The sequence below is a fragment of the Musa acuminata genome, chromosome BXJ1-5 (genome assembly GCF_036884655.1).
Source record: "Musa acuminata AAA Group cultivar baxijiao chromosome BXJ1-5, Cavendish_Baxijiao_AAA, whole genome shotgun sequence".
NCBI classification, from domain to species: domain Eukaryota; kingdom Viridiplantae; phylum Streptophyta; class Magnoliopsida; order Zingiberales; family Musaceae; genus Musa; species Musa acuminata.
The window spans coordinates 4624185-4642060 of record NC_088331.1 but is presented as its reverse complement, the minus strand read 5'-3'; the positions used below and the strand labels follow the sequence as shown (position 1 = coordinate 4642060).

Genomic DNA, 17876 nt, shown 5'->3' with positions numbered 1-17876 from the left:
AACATAATATCGATTTCAAGCACAAATTTTAGGGGATATCTCGATCCTCGTTAGAACCACCAAACAAATGCTTGCGAAATCACTACCCGCGAGTTCTAACCCCAGTTTTTCGAGATCAAAGATTATACCACTCAAATGTAGGAGCAAATTCGAAATTTCGAGGAAGAAATTCTTCCTGCACCTAGTGACAAAGCGTTCCCGTAAAAGCACATAATAGGACGATGCAGAAAGTAAAAGAATGCAATGTTTTGATGAGAAATCTGCAACGAGAAGGAATATGAGAGGTTGAGCTGAGAACGAGCCTCACCCAGCATTCCAGAAGAAAGTGCCGAACTCAGTAGCGGAGAAGCGCACCTCAAGGTCCGCGGGGGTTTCACATCGACAGAGACTGTAGTGGTCGTCGGCGTCGCCGCAAGCCCGAGGTCGTAATCGATTGGAATCGAGAAGTCCCATCGCAGCTGACCATACACAGTCTCGGTAGTAAATTTATAAGGTAGAGAACACCGGCCCGGGTCAATGACCTCAACTCGTCCGAGTCATGGTTTTCTTTAGTTCCTTTACGTCCTTGTTCTTTCCCAACCCACCTCATACTCTTTCTACACAGTAGAAAGACCCATGTTTGTTTCTGTCCGGTCCGAGTCATGACCCAACTCGTCCGTGTCACGGTATTCTTACGTCTCCGTCTGTCTGAATCCTATAACCGTTTCCAGTTAAACCCTCATCCTCCGTCGTGTTCGGCCTCCGAGCCGAGCTCGCAGATCCGGGATCCCTTCTTCTTTTCGCTTCTGACGATGTCCAAAACCGTGGTCCCGGTCCTCTTCTTGATTGCCCTCGTCTCCCTCGCGGCCCCGCCGGCGGCTAAGGCCGCGGCCCTCGGCCTCGACACCTTCCTCGCTGGCGAGGCCCGCCGCGACCCCTCTGCCGCAAATGATTCCTTCTCTGCCCTTCCCGCGGCCGTCAAGCTGTCGCTTGCCGCGAACCTCCCCCCCGCCGACTACCCTGCCCTTGTCTCCCAGCTCCTCTCTTTCCATATCTCCGTCCCGGTATACGTGAAGCTTGTGGGTGACTTCTCCTCCGCGGCCCCCGGCCTCCTCCGGTCCTTCGCCGCGGCCGCCGCCCTCACCTCCGACCGCTTCCACGTCATCGGCGCCACCACACACAACCTCGCCGTCCGACACACCCTGCACCTTGACACCGCCCTCTCGCTCCTCGGATCGCAGATATCCGACGCCATCCGTTCCCACCTTGAGGCCTCCCCATCGCCGCTTTATCTTTCTGCCCTCCTTTCTGTGCCGTACACATCGGTCGATCGCATTATCCAGCAGGATTTCCAGAAGGAGAGCTCGAATTCGGCCCCGGGGTTCTATGTCTATTTGCTGAATCTTGGATCTCAAGCCAAACCCTATGCCTATTCCCTTGATTCCAAGGATGCCTCGCTGGCCTTCACAAAGTGTATGGGGACTCTGTGGACTGGTAAAGATCGGTATGTGTGGATCGACCTTGCCGCAGGACCAGTGGAATATGGCCCGGCGATCTCCGGTGAGGGTGTGATCCCCCGAGGTGAGTTCCATCCTCTCGCCTCACTCCATGGGCGACCGAGGTCAGAAGGAGCCCTCCTTTCGGATCTCACCTCTGTGGTCCTCAGCGCCTACCAATCCCTTCTGGTTCCTTCCCTCAGAATCCCTGTCTTCTACGAGAATTCTCTCCTAATTCAGTTCATCCACCTTCATGGACCTCATCCGGATTCCTCTGGACTTGACTGGAATTTCATCAAACAGACGCTGCAAGAAAGCGAGCTTGCTTATAATGAACAATCTTTGGTGTTCAAATCATACAGCATAAAATTCTCAGAATGCCCAATTTGCTCTTTTGCCATTGCCCGATCAATGAATTCATACACCTCCCGTTTCCTTTTTGAGAATTACACGTTAATTGTTAATGAATATTTAGACTCAAAGAGCTTGCATCAGATACTATCAGACTCAGTGGAAGAGGTACACCAAGCTGCGGCAATTCCTGAAGAGGACTATGGCAAGGTCCTTCCAGTATATGTATTCGATTTGGAATATGACAAGCTTATCTTGCTTGACCGGTGTCACCAGGCCATTGCATTCAGAAACATGGTGATTGCTGTGAGGACTAGGAGCTCACAGACGGTTAGTGACTACAACTGCAATGGCCGGCACATGATTACACAGACTCGAAACCTAGACCGTCCGATTATTGGTTCCGTGCTTCAGAGCATGTGGGGTGTCTCACCAATCCACTTGTCATGGAGCCCACAGCATAACGGTGCTCTGGTTGATTACACCTGGAGTGTGGGTCAAACTCCATTCGGACCCTTCTCTGACACTCTGTCTCTGTCCTTTGTTCAGAGAGATGCAGCACGGAGGAATGTTCTGCTTATTACATTGAACTATACAATTACAAGTGCCATTGACATATTGCAATCTATGGCCGCACATGGTGGAGTTAAGAAGCTTTTAAAGGAAAATAAGCATGTTGAGTTTGTTCAGAGGTGGAATTTGCTCAACTACAAGCTTGAGAAGGTGGTTTCTGCCGTTTCCCACTTTGATTTTGAGAAAGCTATGCACTTCCTGAGGTCTTCAGATCATGATCTATATGCTATACACACTTTAGCTTATGAGGCATCACAAAAATTGGAGGCTTCAATTACTTGCTTCAGTGATCCACCATTCCCATGGGCATCAGTTTCCCTGTTTGGTGTGCTTCTTTTTGGTTTCTGTTATTTCCATGGAAATAGGGACAAGATTTTTAAAAGCAAGAGAAAACAGTTCTGAGTGTGACTCTATTAGTTGTAATAGTTTATGGACATCTTTGTTTCCTGTTTGCTTCTCTAGGTACATTTGTTGAGATAGCAGATTCGGCATTAGATAAAGCACCATGGAGCAAAGTCCTTAGTCATGCTTATTACGACATCTACTTTTCTATGGAAATTTGTGGAATTTTCTGGATTTCCTGGTTATTGATCAGTCGATAAATGTTAATTATTATGTCTGAGCTGTTGATGATGTCTTTTCACAATTTATCATGCAAATTTCTCTTGTATCAGAAATTTTAATGTTTTAAGTTCGCTGTCAATCTACCTTATGCAAAAGGAATTCCACAATGAGAATGCCAGCCTGTAAATGCTCACTGATGAGATCTTGAATATTGATGCTGGCTGAACTTTGGAGGAACTATTAAGTACAGAAAGCATTACTGCTCTAACATGCTTAAACTTGAATGATAAACCTTACGGAGCTTTATGGTCAAATGTAAAGCTTTGTGGAATAGGCAAGATATTCACAGGTTTTGTACTCAGTTAATTTTCATGCTCAATGTGAATAATAGAGAAGTAGCTGCTGAAGTGAATGGGCAGCATCAACTTGTTTTTTTGTCTTTTCCAAAGGTTGAATCTGAGCAGGCTTATGGTCATCCGTTCTATGTCGAAGATGCAGACACATCTACCTACTTCAGATTGACATGCTTTGTTTGTGAAGCATTCACCCTAACATCTTCAACTACAACTAGCTCAATAGTTATGAATGGATCAATTGGATTTTCTAGCCCGGGCGAGATATTCTACAAATTGTCAATGTTCATATAATTCAGTTTTTGGAAATATGAGACGTGTTGTATTGGTGGTTGAAGTAATTCTCTTCTAGAAAGTCAAGTATCATTTTCTTGGTTTCTCAGAATGATCATTTCACTCATGGTTTGAGAATTGGAGTATATGTTTACACTATAATGATCAAACGAAATGTTCTTGATCATAGAAGATCTTGAATACAAGATCTGTATCAACCAGAGCAAATAGGCTAGAATGAACTAAATCATGGTTAGTTTGGTTTCTTAAAATTATCTGTGTTCCTCAGGGAGTTTAGGAATTTTCTATTTTATGTAAGTGCTGGGGTGCCCTTTGGTTGTGTTTGTGTTTAATAAATTTATCATATACAAAAACATGCAGTTTTATTTGGATACAGTTTTTGTGAAGAAAGACTGCTACAATCTTTATCTTGTCATATCCTGAGCCCTGTTTTAAGCCTTTGGAGGTCCAGTTGTCTAACAGGTATAGGATTTAAACAATTTCATGTTCAATGTTTCTTTTTATTATACTCTTGTTTTATAGTTCTTCTGCTTTTATTTTTCATATTGCAATTGACAGATATATGAATGAGCTGATGATGCTAATAAAAGATTTTTCCTTTGTGTCAGATTCTAAGTTGAAGGTAGGAAAGAGAATCAAGTGGAACTAGCTGGCTTGTGGATCAATGATAGATGATTTAGCATGCATAATGCAAGAATGATGCATGATTAACAGTAATGATGAATGGTGGTTGCAGTTACATAATATATCGGCTAATGCATGTTTGGACAAATACATACGACTCACTGTTCACTGTTGACTAGAACTTACATTCATGCATGCTGGTGTATAGGAAGGAATGGTCTATATCGCTGTAATCCATGCATCAGCCTATTCTTTTGTGATCTTTCGTACTGATAATATGTAATATGAATATTTGGTTTATATAAGTCTATTTATATTTAATCAATATCATCAATGATATGAATTACTTGGATTCATGATATTTGCAAGTGCTCTTTGTTCTTCAGAACATGTCTTAATATTGTGTTATTGTTCCTTCAAGGTCTGACTTCACGTGCGAACCGGTCCTGGATTTAGAAGAATGATTGAAACTAATGCTTAGTGAAGTAACTTGATTATTGGTTTTAGATGTGTGTTTAAAAAATATTTGTGAATAATTGCTACATTTGTTTTTCAGAAGTTGATGATGCACGATGTGATCTTGTTGATATATGAGTTGTTGTCTCAGGGTATGGCATTTTATGTAGCTCTTGTTGATTGCATATTTATGTGGATGTGATTGATTGCATTTTATTTTTTTACTGCAATGCAATCAAAATAACTAATCTGTCTCAGATCATGATTTTGTATATTTAATGAACCTTTGTTGCCATCCATTTAGGGGCAGTACATATTAATCATTTTCCTGTGCTCAAACATATTAACATACAGTAGTTTCTGTTGATTCTGCTTTCTCGGCTTCTCCTTGTCCAAGATATCATGATCATGCTAACCGTGATGCTTTGCCAGCTTAAAACATTACAAACCTGTCATTTCCCTGTGCTGCAGGAGGTTCAATGGGTTCCACTTTGCTAGACATATGTGTGTTGATGAAAAGGGCGTTCTCTATTATGAAGATTGTGATACAAAATTGTGTCAAATTGATACATATAGAATCAGATTCTGTTGGTTCGGGTTTTCATCAAGTGGGCATTGCAGCAAATTACGTGGCAATGGAATCCATTTGCAACAAACTCAGCGGAATGCCAGCAAATTATAATGCATCACGGAAGTAGCATACTTTTTCCTTTCCATGGTTATTATAATGCATCGTTGACGTAGCATTCATTAACAATGAAAGTAATATTATCTTTTTCTTTTCTGCTATTGCAGTGAGAGACTGATACAATATATCATTTTCTTGAGAAAAGGCAGTTGAATACCATTGATTATACTGTGCTAGCTGAAAAAGATGCAGTAAAGAAAAGATTGAATTTTCGAGCATGCAACTTTTAAGATTCAAAAATTTAGTTTATCTACAATGATTCTTTTATTGTAAATATAAATATTATAATTATGTTTCTATTATATGAAGAAAAAAAATTAACATCAGAATTAAAATCAAATTAAGATAGATCAAGATTACATTTTGTTGTAATTCATAAAACTTTTATTTGATATGTAAATCCGTTTGATCCGAATGAAGCAATGATTCTAATATATAATAAGAAGTAGGTTCTTGTCCTCCGTTTCTTTTTCCTATCTAGATAACAAAATATCTATAACCTTTCAACATATAATTTAATATCATATATTGAGTCCTATGAGGTTCTATCTATTTATAGATAAAAACAAAGAGTCTAAAATAAATAATTAAAAGAGTTTCTCTCATCAAGATTATCTTTTAAAAAATTCTATCATAATTAATAATTATGATAAGTGAACTCCCTCTTTTTAGGATCATAATAAATAATCTTAAGAAATTCCTCTCATCAGAATCATCTCCTAATAAATCTTATCATAAGTGAATTTCATTTCTATTGATTAATTATTATAATCAGAATTCAATCAAATTTATAATATATCTTACATAATTAGGTAAAAGGTCATATAATTTAATATTTTCTCACTTAGCCCATTAATTGATAAGACATAAAATAAATTTAAAATAAAATAAATAAAATAAAAATATTTATTTAATAATAAATTTATTTAATCGGATTATGAAACTTTGAAAAATATTATACACATGCACTTGAATTTTATAAAACATACCAATAAATCTAAATAAATATAATAATACTATGTTAAATCTAATTACAATATAAGTTATAACGGTTGTATGTCATTAATATCATACTTCATTCTATATATCATAATATTATTAGTCATTCCTAATATAGTTCAAAATAACTTTTATAATTTATCTATTATCATGTTCAACCATAATATATACATATATAAATATGAATAGAATAGAAGAAACAAATAACTTTAATTACATAAGTAAAAATATTAATTGTAATATCTACTCAAACATACATATCTTTTATATGTTGCTTATAAATTTAATCATAAGAATATATCCTTTCAAATACTTTATGTTATAAAATATTACCTCAAAGATGCATATCTTTTATATGTTGTTTATAAATTTAATTATGAGAATACGTCCTTTCAAATATTTTATGTTGTAAAATATTAGTAAATAGATTAGCAATCAATACAATAAAACTCAAGTTTTTAATTAACATTAATTGTTTATAGACTCTTTCTCTGATCATCAAATATTTTATATCATAATGCATAGAATTACTAAAGTACTTATAATTCTTATAATGAAAAATTATTATAATATATTATAAAATATTCTCAATCACTTGGAAATTGAGTTTGAGAACACCAAATCCTGAAATAATATTTTATAGTCCTAAAACTTGATTAATAGTCTTAAAGCATACCATAAAATCAAGTATCATCATTGATAATATAATAATATATTACTATATTTTTTTCTTATAAATTATCTCTCTAACTAATATAAATATAAAATATAAAATGAACTTCCTACTATCAAGATAATTTATAGAATCAGTATCTGAAAATATTAACATTTCCAGCTAATTTAATTTCATATATATATATATATATATATATATATATATATGAATATATAATTTTTTTTTCCTTTCGAATATTATATTATTTTCTTTGTAGTCTTTCCTGTTCACCAGGCACACTACGAGCAAGAAACGTATCAGAATGGAAATGGAGGTCATAAGAATCTTCTGTGTTTGCAGTCGGGAGAGACCGAGAAGAAGGAACAAGTTCTGTACTGCAGGAGACCAAGCTCAGTAAATAGGCTTTACAGTACAGTCTGATTGAATGGAAAATGACACTGATGGACCAATAATAAAGATAAACTTTATGGTAGAGTATGATGCAACAAATTGAATGAAGATGGAGCTCATCTCCTGTCCTCTTTAGCTTTCTCCACCTTTTCCTATGGTTACCGAGGAAAAGGATATGTTTGCAGTACAGCTTCACCCAACAACATCGAGCTTAGTTCCTCGACAAGGCATGAACATTCCCCACTTTCGGGCTCAAGCAAAGCTCCTTTCTGCTGTGTGTGGTCATGACGAACAACCGATGTCCTTCATACTGTGTGTGGTCATGACAGACAACTGATGCGCCAGGAAGAAGCATTACTTCTTTCTCTCTCAATCAAATCTTCATGTCGCCACTGTCGTTTGAGGTCATTGTTGTCTTTCATCAATGTCATTCGATCAGAGGATATACTCTCATCCTTTCTCCTTTTCATCCTTCTTTTTCCTTTGCTATTATCTTCCTTCCTCTTTCTTTTTTCTTCCTCCACCATTCCTCCTCTCCTTCCTTGCACCAGCAATCAATATTGATCTGATGGAGAGACCTTTTCCTGGACCCATAACATCCATAATGACACTTCTCATATCATTGAGGCAATATAAGATGTACTCACCGACACCCATTCAGAAGTCCAGAGACCACAATGAGCTCAACTAGCCTGAAGCGAAGACAATGCACAAGGAGACAAGTGGATCTCATCTTCTCTCTCACCAACTCCCATTAAACCCTTTGTCTTTCTCTGCAAAATTTCTCTGACTTTTGACTCTTTGTACAGTAGAGATGCAGCCATAACTATTAAATGATACTGACATCAACTTACACATCGAATTCTTTCTTCCTTTGATTTGGATCATCTTCGAATCGAATGACATATCGTACAGAGAACTCAGCAACCGAATCAATGGATGCTCCAACAAATCCAACCAGGAGATGGGAGCCTCCACATGCATATTAATTGCCAAGCGTTTACCTCGAAAGCTGTCTTGGAATACTACACCACATGTTGGCCGACGAGGCTGAATCTACTCCGGCTGTGATGGACGGACTCGTATGAACGGTAGTGATTGATGCAAGTCCTCCATGTTGCAGTTGGACTATGAGATGATGAACGCCAAGTGGTAGACTTCATCTTCTTCGTCTGCGAGTGATGGCCCCTCGAGAACAGTGCAAAGTCATCAGCCGTAAGCGTAAAACCAGTGTACATCACATGGAAGAAACCTGATCAGCTTTTGCCTGCGGACACTGCGGTCTCCATTGCACAGCTTCGATCAACATCACCATTATTCTTCCTGAAAACTTTGATCTACCCGTTGCCGCCTCCCAAACACAGTAAACCTCTCATCCTTATCTGCCTCCCTTCTCCGACGCTGTCGGTTTCCAAAAGCTTTGAAGTACTTTATGGAAGTACCGATACATGGAACTCTGCTTTCTGCTGCAGCCTTGCAGAACAGGCTTAGCTTTTAATCTTTTTCAGCTTCGATAAAGATTATCGCTGAACTGTTGCATGCGAGCTTTCTCAAAGATGGGATTTTTAGCACACCCGAAGGCTAATTCCTTCCCTGATCTCTGCATTGTCTCCATCGCCGCCGTCTCAGCCGTCTTCTTCCTCTGCTTTCCATCCGCAGCCCAACCGCTCTCCCCCTCCCAATCCAAGGCCCTGCTCCGCCTCCAGCGCCTCCTGGAATACCCGCCGCCGCTGGCCGGCTGGTCCAACGCCACCGCCTTCTGCTACCTCTCGCCTTCCCCGTCTCTCTCCATCTCCTGCGCCGGCGGCCGCGTCACCGAGCTCTCTATCGTCGGCGGCGCCAGCCGGCCCCTGTCCGCCAACTTCTCCTCCGACTCCTTCTTTACCACCCTCTCCAGGCTCCCCGACCTCACCACCCTCTCCCTCGTCTCTCTCGGCCTCCAGGGACCGCTCCCCGCCAAGGTGAACCGCTTTTCCTCGCTCCAAGTTCTCAACTTGAGCTCGAACTACTTCTCGGGGGTGATCCCACCGGAGATCTCCAATATCACGAGCCTCCAAAACCTCGTTTTGAGCAGGAATTCCTTAAACGGAACGGTTCCTGGCCTCCACCCCTTGACTGCCCTCCTCCAACTGGACTTGTCAGGGAATCGCCTCGGGCCAGACTTCCCGTCTCTGAGCAGTAGCCTTGTGACTTTGCTCCTTAACAACAACAGCTTCCGCGACAAACTCCCGGACAGTCTCGCATCACTCGACCACCTCCAGAAGCTGGATTTGTCTTCCAACCAGCTCAATGGCTGGATCCCGGCGTTCTTGTTTTCATTGCCATCGGTGCAGTATCTCGACTTGTCTAAGAACAGGCTAACCGGAGAACTTCCGGCAAATTTGTCATGCAGCAATCAACTCGGATATGTTGATATCTCGAACAATCTTATCGTCGGAGGACTGCCTTCATGCATCCAATCAAATTCCTCGACCCGGGTAGTACTGAGTTCAGGGAACTGCTTGAATTCACGGGATTTCGGGTTCCAGCATCCGAGTTCTTACTGCAATCAGGGTGCGTTGGCCGCAGTTTTGCCTTCGGCAAACAAGATCAGTGGATCCAAGAGCAATTTGGGCCTTATATTTGCCATTGTTGGGGGAGTCATTGCTGGTGCAGTGTTAGTTGGATTACTAGTCTTCTTGATCTTTAAGAAACTAAGACCAGAGGATCGAGAGGCCAACAACATCTTCAGCACACCCAGTGCAGGAAAATCTTTGGTTCTGGTTGCTTCGAGAAGTCCTGCTGAAGCAAGTAAGAAAGATTTATGCTCTACCTTTTCTTCTTGTGTTATATGCTCACTCTGCTGTTGGCTCATTGTCTGATGCAATGCAAATTATAATCCTTTGAAGGGCACATGTCTCGTACAATTAGGATCGGCACTCTTGGGCAAACACCATATCGTGTCTTCAGTATGGAGGAACTTGAGGATGCTACCAACAGTTTTGATCCATCAAACTTGATTGAAGACAGCCCTCAAGCACAGGTATGTATTGATGCCTATGAGACAGAGAAATCGGAACCTGCCTAATAAATAGTATTGTCAGCTCAAGATTGGAACATTCATGCTTTACATGCCCTCTTGCCTTTGATTGTGCGGTCAGAATGCATTTGTAGAAGATTGATTCATTTGCCTCTTTCAATGCTCAAATTTTGATTCTTCTCCTGTTCTTGTTTTTTTTTTTTTTCTGCTGAATGAAAAAGGTGATGATCAGCATAATAGCACAAAGATGACTGGACTTTCTATCTGTCTCCCAAAGACGGCATGATTTGAAAGCATATAATCTGTCAATTATCCCATCTGTCGATTAAACAGAACACAGCATAATTCTGTGCCATAAATTGTATTGTCCATTCACAAGGTTAGTCTCAAAATAGAAATCATCTTCCACACCCATGTCAAAGATGAATAGCTTAATTAAAAATCCTAGGTGAAATCAATATTATTTCATTTGTGAATTTCTTTGGTCAAATAAACCACATATTTGTGTGTGCAATTTTTTTCCACAGAGATTAGATCTTATGAACATGAGTTCTAACTTTGACCTCTAAACTTGCCTTATCTGGCCGGTTATGGTCTCTAGTATTCCCAAGTCTCTATCATTCACGCTATGCACTCAATATTTTAGAACTCACAGGCAATAAGTGATCGATCCTTTGTTAGGTGAAACACGAATCTCATCATTTCATAGTTGTGGTTTGGTATAAGATGGGTTTGTAAGGCTTCATTCTTAATTAAGGTCCATATTTAATCTAATGCCACTAGGAAACTTTCAAGTGAAGCCTAAGATATCTCTTGCAAGGTTGTTTTAAGTATTACAATCTATAATGCAGTTTGCTGGTGATGACGAGTATAATGACCATTACTCTTTCTAGCATTTAAGATTTCATTTGCAATCATCTACATCATCACTAGAAAAAGGGTATCTGGCTGAGCTCTTTGACCTTTTGAATTTGTGTCCCCTCAGTCCTATAAAGGTTGGCTCCAAGATGGCTGTTGGGTGGTAATTAGACATTTGAAATTGCGACAGAAGCTTTCACGACGGAGCCTACTTCAGTATATGGACATCATCTCAAAGCTCAGGCATCATCATTTAGTCAGCATTGTCGGACATTGCATTGCTAGTGGCCCGGATGGTGGCAACACTATGGATTCTGTCTTCCTTGTTTCTGAACATATCACTAATGGAAATCTAAGGGACCATCTTGGTGGTAATAGAACTGGCAATCTTTCTCTTGCTGTCGATGAGGATATGATGAAATTAGTGGATTTTAATGTTCTATTCTTTTGTGACTAGTGCAGAATGGAGAAACCGTGAGATGATGACATGGCCGCAAAGAGTGTCAGCTGTTATTGGAGTTGCAAGGGGAATCCAATTCTTACATACCGTTACAGTTCTCGGTATCACTGGAAATGATCTTAACATAGAGAATATATTGTTGGATCAAACTCTCACTGCAAAAATAAGCAATTATAATCTTCCAACACTTCCAAATCTCAAAAGCAACAAGGTAATTCTTACCTGATTTCAGCTAAAAGTTGTACATGTTACATATTTCGATTCTAAGTCTCTATCTTGGATACATCAGGGAGGCTCTGAGAGCCCTTTGACTGGTACAGTGGACAAGGGACATCTTAGCAGGTAATCTTTCTTGTCTGAATTATTCCAACCAGAGAGAAACAACAGTCATCTGAAGATGATGATGATGATGACATCTAATTAGTTCCTTTTGAGATGAATTTATGAAGCCAATTCTCCCAAAATGTGGTCATCATGTTAAAGATCTAAACGGATGGAATCTCAACTTTTCTTTCTCATGCTTGCAGTATCGGCACTGTGGCAAATGGTGAAAAAGAAGATATTTATCAGCTCGGACTCATTCTTCTAGAGATTATCACAGGGAAATCTATGGGGTCCAGAAGTGAGTTAGACTCTCTCAGAGCTAAGGTAAATGGACTTCTCCTCTATGAGTTAATTTAGCATGGAGAATTCATTACGTATCACACATAAGAGATATATTGGTAGGGGTTTTGCAAATGAATGTTCATTCTTAATGACGTATGCAAGTAAAGCAAATTTCGTATTGAAAGCAGCGCAGAACATTACCATGTACCAAAATGTTTTGTGACAGTGATCAGTAATACCATGTCAAGTAAACATCAACTACTTGTTTGTGCAGTTTCAGAAAATTTTAGCAGATAACCCAGCAAACCTGAAGGGACTTGCTGACCCTGCAATTCGCGGAAGTTTTGCTCTCAACTCCTTAAGAACAGTAGTTGAAGTATCCCTCAGTTGCATATCTAAAGATCCTAAGCAACGCCCGTCGATTGATGATATCCTCTGGAATTTGCAATACTCAGTGCAAGTCCAAGATGGCTGGGGAAGCAGTGAAAACTTAAGCTTCCAAATGTAGTTCTTCACCTGACTTCAAGTTATGGCTTTGTTTCTTCTCAGTCTCTGGAAAGGTTTGGTGCCATCTGAATAGAACAGCAGTACTTCTACACGCAGGCTATGTAAGACACCATAATAAGGTCAAATGTGTACACTATGTGATCAAGTTCTGCAAATGTGTGACAGCTTTGCAATCAAACATACATACAGCTCAAAAGTGTCATTTTTCTTACATACATTAGATAATCAAATTAATTATTGGAGAACACTAATTGGAGTTGGCATTGGAGGCTATTAATATTCCTGCTTAGAAATGGTCTCACTTTGGTGGATCTCATAAATATTTCTCCAAGCCTTTCATTTGGGCTCTTGTTCTTGATGGTCTAACATAGACCTTATATGTTGATATGCTGAGAAATAGTCTCACCTTGGTGGATCTCATAACTATTTCTCAAAGCCTTTCATTTAGGCTCTTATTCTTGATGGTCTAACATAAACTTTATGTTGATAAGCTATTAGATCGAAAGAACACCAACGGTTCCTAATGTTGGCTTACGAGTTCTATAAACTTCTTCTTTTCTCTAAAACCATTAACATGGCAGCATAGGATTGCAGATAGTTTTGGGATCACAGAGAAAGAACACAGGTTCTGAGAACACATGCTGACACATTACTGCACTGAAAGAACTCGTAAAACTAGTATGCACACAATGCACAGCTCGAGACGACGACTACCAGAAGACAGTGACCTTGGACGAAACTTGGGACGACGACGACTCGTCATGCGATGGAGAATGCACATGTCTGCCCTCGTACGTCGTGATCACCATCCGTGGATCCTCCGGCAGCCGCTCGATCCGTTTCTTGACCCGGCAATTCTCCTGTGTGCATCGGTAGTAGCTCCTGTTCATGACACAACCCATTACACGGCCGAGCCTTCAAATTTACTGGCAATAGACTGGAACGCATTAATCTCAAGATAACAGTGGTTGGACCACCAAGGTAGTAGTAGGAAGGAATGATTGCGGATGGCATCGCTTCCTTTTCATGTAGTGCTGAGCCAGAGACCTCAGTGGAATCATGAACTAGCAGATCAGGCCACGAGAGAGAGAGAGAGGACTGTTAGCTGGGTGCAAGTCCTACATGCCTCTCAGTGGGTCTCACAGTGTGTCATCATCATAACCTGATAATGTGACCAAGAAGGAACCCTAACACCTCGTAACAGCCAATATGAATGAATCTGTTGGCTAGCATTTTCTCCGAGGCAAACACATGACCCCATGCCAAGAGGTCCAGGAAATGGAGAGGTAAATGATGGTGCCTCACTTTATGCATGACGCTGGTCTTCCATAATCATCATTTCTTGTGATCTTGGCCAATCCCAAAAGCTTTTGTAGGTGCCACCACCAACCCCTGTTGCTCTTTTGCAGGATCTGTAGCAGTGACATGTTCCTACTGGGGCTCAACTCTAAAGCACTCTTTACATGGATGGATGCATTCCCATGTCTTAAGGTTAAACTTGGACCTCTTCTTTTGTTCAGTGATGTTTCCTATACCTTTTACAGCATCAATCTACTGCTGTATGCAGCAAATGAGATAACACCATGTTTAATGTGCGGTCATTTCTGAAAATGATCGACTGCTAGCGAAGTGTAGCAGTAAGCTTCACCACTATGCAGTTTTCCCACTTCTAATTCAAGATTAATATGGCCAAATCACAAGAATGGAGAAGATGTCAAGCTTAACATTGACTGGGATATTATCTACCATGAACACTGTCAAGAGTTCCAAGCCATTCTAAAACTAACTTTGATACATGTAAGTCAGAAACTTTAACCAGGACAGCAAAAGATCTATAAAATGAAATAAGCTCAAGTACAGTAATTATCTGCTTGTTGATGATAAACTTTAGATGGTCATGAACTTATCTTATGTGGCTCAACATAACTTTTGCTTCAAGAGAAATATATCCTGCATATATAGGAAGGAAATAATTGTTCCCTATTGTAACTCAGAGCCTCTCATAACAAGCAAGCTTATGAAATATATTTACCTTAGCTCAAGAGAACAAGTTTCCATATATGATAAGAACTCAGAAGAAGAAACTTACTGCCTTAATTCTATACTAACATGTGAGGGTTAAGAAAAGAATGTCTTCCTCTTCAGAAAATTATTCCTTAGCCATCTCAATTTTCCAATCCTTCCAATATATATTTCAGCATCTTCCATATCTTCTTTTGTCATGTATCCACGAGGCAACAAATATAGTGGTCTTCTTATGCAATCTTCCTATGGATTCCTTCCTCATTTGTTCATCAGGATTGCCACAAGCATCATCATTTCTAATTTATGTTCAGTATTTTACATGAAATTGAATTTTTGGTTCTTCCTCTTAGAAATATTTTGGTCTTCAGGAAAACTATAGATTATCATCAAGACTTCTGTTGACATTTTTCCTAACATGATGGATAAATCATTGGGAAGAGATGCAATTTCTTTTAATTTCCTGATGCAAGTTTCTTCGAAAACCCTTTTCATGCACTTAGAGCCATATGCTAATCAAAATAAGCCTGTAAATGTCAAAAACTTGTTGATTGTTAGTGGTAGATTTGCTAAATCCTTTGAAGATTCAAGACTTGGTTAAGATTAACGTCGAGATGTAGATCATATGCCAGATTTGCATTCCCTAAACCCAAAAGGAGAAGATGGAGACTGGAAATTGAGGAAGAAGATGACAAGTACTGCATGCAGTTGTCTTCTCATCTCAGGCTGATTATATAGGTATATACATATATATATACCTTGGATGTTGGGTGTTCTTCACGACCTTCTGGCCATACTTCCTCCACTTGTAGCCATCATCTAACACATCTACCTCGCTCATCGTCTTGAAGCAAAACCTGGGTTCCCTCACCTTCCTCTTCGCCTTAACTTTCTTCATCCTCGCACCACCAACCGAAAGGCTGTTGATGGTATTATTGATTGCAGTAGGACCCTTCACTCTCGATGAACCCTTGCCGTTCGACTCTCCGTCTGCGTCGCACGGCCTGAAACATAAAGCACAAATCGAACTCATGAGACATCTTTATGTGTGTGTTGGTGCAAAGATGTAAGAATCCTAAGAAAGGGAAAAACATGTGACGCTTTGTAAGAGAGAGAGGGTCTTACCATGGTTCAGTTCTTGATCTTTGTGCTGGTGATCCGCCAAGATGACCTGATGAGCCAACATCTCCATGCTTCGGAGGCAAGGATGGGGTGGTTCTTCTCAAGTGGCAGTCAGCAGCTTCTCCTCCTCCTCCTCCTCCTCCTACTCCAACAGTGGAAGTCTTGCTGAGAGAGCTTGGTAGCCCATAGGGAGAGAAGCTCAGTGGAGGATGTGAGCTTTGGAGGTTGAAGCTCATGTGTAAGACCCTCTGTTCATCACTCCACTGCTGGTGGAAGGAAACATCCCTTGCACTCTCCCTTAACTCTCTTCCTATCTAATAAGGGGCAGAGTAAGGTGGTGAAAGGTTGCACTACAAGTCAATGAGAAAAAGGATGTAGAATCTTAAAGAGGATTGGAAGATAGCAGACATTAACATTAATATCTATTACATCTTCTTCCAAATTGCACTCTCATGTGATTCCTATGTAATATGATCCAATTATTTTGTCTAGGTGCATTGTAATGGCTGACCTATACTAGACCATTTATAGAAAGGAATAAAATAAGTTCACTTTGTCCAAAGATCCCTCCAACTTTACCAACTCCACAATCAGTACTCCAAAGATATGAATTTATAAGAGAAGAAAAAAAAGAAGGTCCTTAATTAAATCCATACTACACATATAGGTTGAAGTAAAGAATTACTTTGCATGTCCTGCAAACACCTATTAGTGTTAAGTACACTTCATTCAACTGAGCAAAGCTTTAGTTTCAGTTGTTAGTTATACTTACTGTCAAACTTTGCAATAGTTGTCATCTCTCTTGTTTTTTGTGTTGCTTTGGAACAATATGTATGTCATGAGGACTTTGCAGATTCATTTCACAAGGAAGAGATCTCTACTTTGAGAAAGATGATCTCTGATATATGTTCTTCAGAAGATTGTAGTCAGCTGGTTTCACTTTATACCACAATCAAACTACCATTGTATTTCAAATGATTCAATGTATGATTTGAGTAGCTCTCATCAGTCACAGAAACACATAGAGATCCTTTCACCTTGGAATCCTTTCTGCACTTGCAGCAATGATGCTAAATCTCTGCCAGTCTCTGGTGATGGTGGTGGTGGTGGTGGAAGGCAATAATGATTGGCAAGAAGCTAAAGCTTTCACTGGCCACTTTTGATTGCTTGACTCTCTCCATTGCTCCTCCTTTTAACTAGAAATACACTGTTGACTATTGGTCATGTGAGTCTGATTCTAGCAATCCAAATTGGTGATTGCATCGATCTATCTACACATTGGTGTACACAGATACAAGCAATCATCTAAAGCCTAATGCAGCATAGCTTAGAGAGTGATCTTAGTGAATGAATAATTACTTTTCTTTTCCGGCAACACGTGTGTCATCATCTTTTTCATGTGCATGCATGTCTGCACATGAGATCATAATGGAGCAGGAGATTACAGTAATCATGCCCTATGCATCAAGTCAGCCATCAACACATCTTCAAACAACTCATTTCATCGAATATGTAATAATCTTGCATAGAACTTTAAGACATTATTGTAACATTAAGAGGTAAGACAGTGCAGTATATATCCATGAAGCTGTTGCACTCCAAAAAGGCAACATGTCAAAGATAAAAAGGAACATGACATGAAAAATGAGAGGCCATATAGCCTCAATCATTTCTGTCCCTTGCAATCATTACATTCCACCATCTCCCCTTCCCATTTAATCTCACTCTTCCTTTTCACTCTTCTGTAATTTGCTCTGGCTTGAAACTTCTAATTGCCCTCTCTGTTACTCCCCTCCCCCAAAAGAGAAGGAAGTGCAGTGATCTGAAGACTTAATTCTG

At 39.8% G+C, this 17876-nt stretch overlaps 3 protein-coding genes across 4 annotated transcripts; 2 read left to right on the top strand and 1 right to left on the bottom strand.

Moving 5' to 3' along the window:
- Positions 1-626: 626 nt before the first annotated feature.
- Positions 627-3014, top strand: LOC135673179 (uncharacterized). The gene has a single exon (XM_065181974.1). The coding sequence runs from the start codon at positions 642-644 to the stop codon at positions 2799-2801; it is 2160 nt and encodes a 719-aa protein (XP_065038046.1). The 5' UTR covers positions 627-641; the 3' UTR covers positions 2802-3014.
- A 5578-nt stretch (positions 3015-8592) lies between these two features.
- On the top strand, positions 8593-13140 carry LOC135673175 (probable LRR receptor-like serine/threonine-protein kinase At1g14390). 2 transcript variants are annotated; one of them, XM_065181971.1, is made up of 8 exons: positions 8593-8806; positions 8916-10233; positions 10332-10465; positions 11448-11691; positions 11783-11991; positions 12070-12122; positions 12308-12428; positions 12661-13140. In XM_065181971.1, exons 2-8 carry the CDS (start codon positions 8982-8984, stop codon positions 12892-12894), a joined length of 2247 nt encoding a protein of 748 aa, XP_065038043.1. In that variant the 5' UTR covers positions 8593-8806; positions 8916-8981; the 3' UTR covers positions 12895-13140. The 2 variants fall into 2 exon arrangements, with proteins under 2 accessions (XP_065038043.1, XP_065038042.1); XM_065181970.1 differs by having other exon boundaries at positions 8593-10233.
- A 291-nt stretch (positions 13141-13431) lies between these two features.
- On the bottom strand, positions 13432-16402 carry LOC135673176 (probable WRKY transcription factor 13). Its single transcript, XM_065181972.1, has 3 exons — positions 16041-16402; positions 15674-15919; positions 13432-13775 (listed from the first exon to the last, which is right to left on the bottom strand). The coding sequence occupies exons 1-3, from the start codon at positions 16271-16273 to the stop codon at positions 13604-13606; spliced, it is 651 nt and encodes a 216-aa protein (XP_065038044.1). The 5' UTR covers positions 16274-16402; the 3' UTR covers positions 13432-13603.
- Between the last annotated feature and the right edge of the window lie 1474 nt (positions 16403-17876).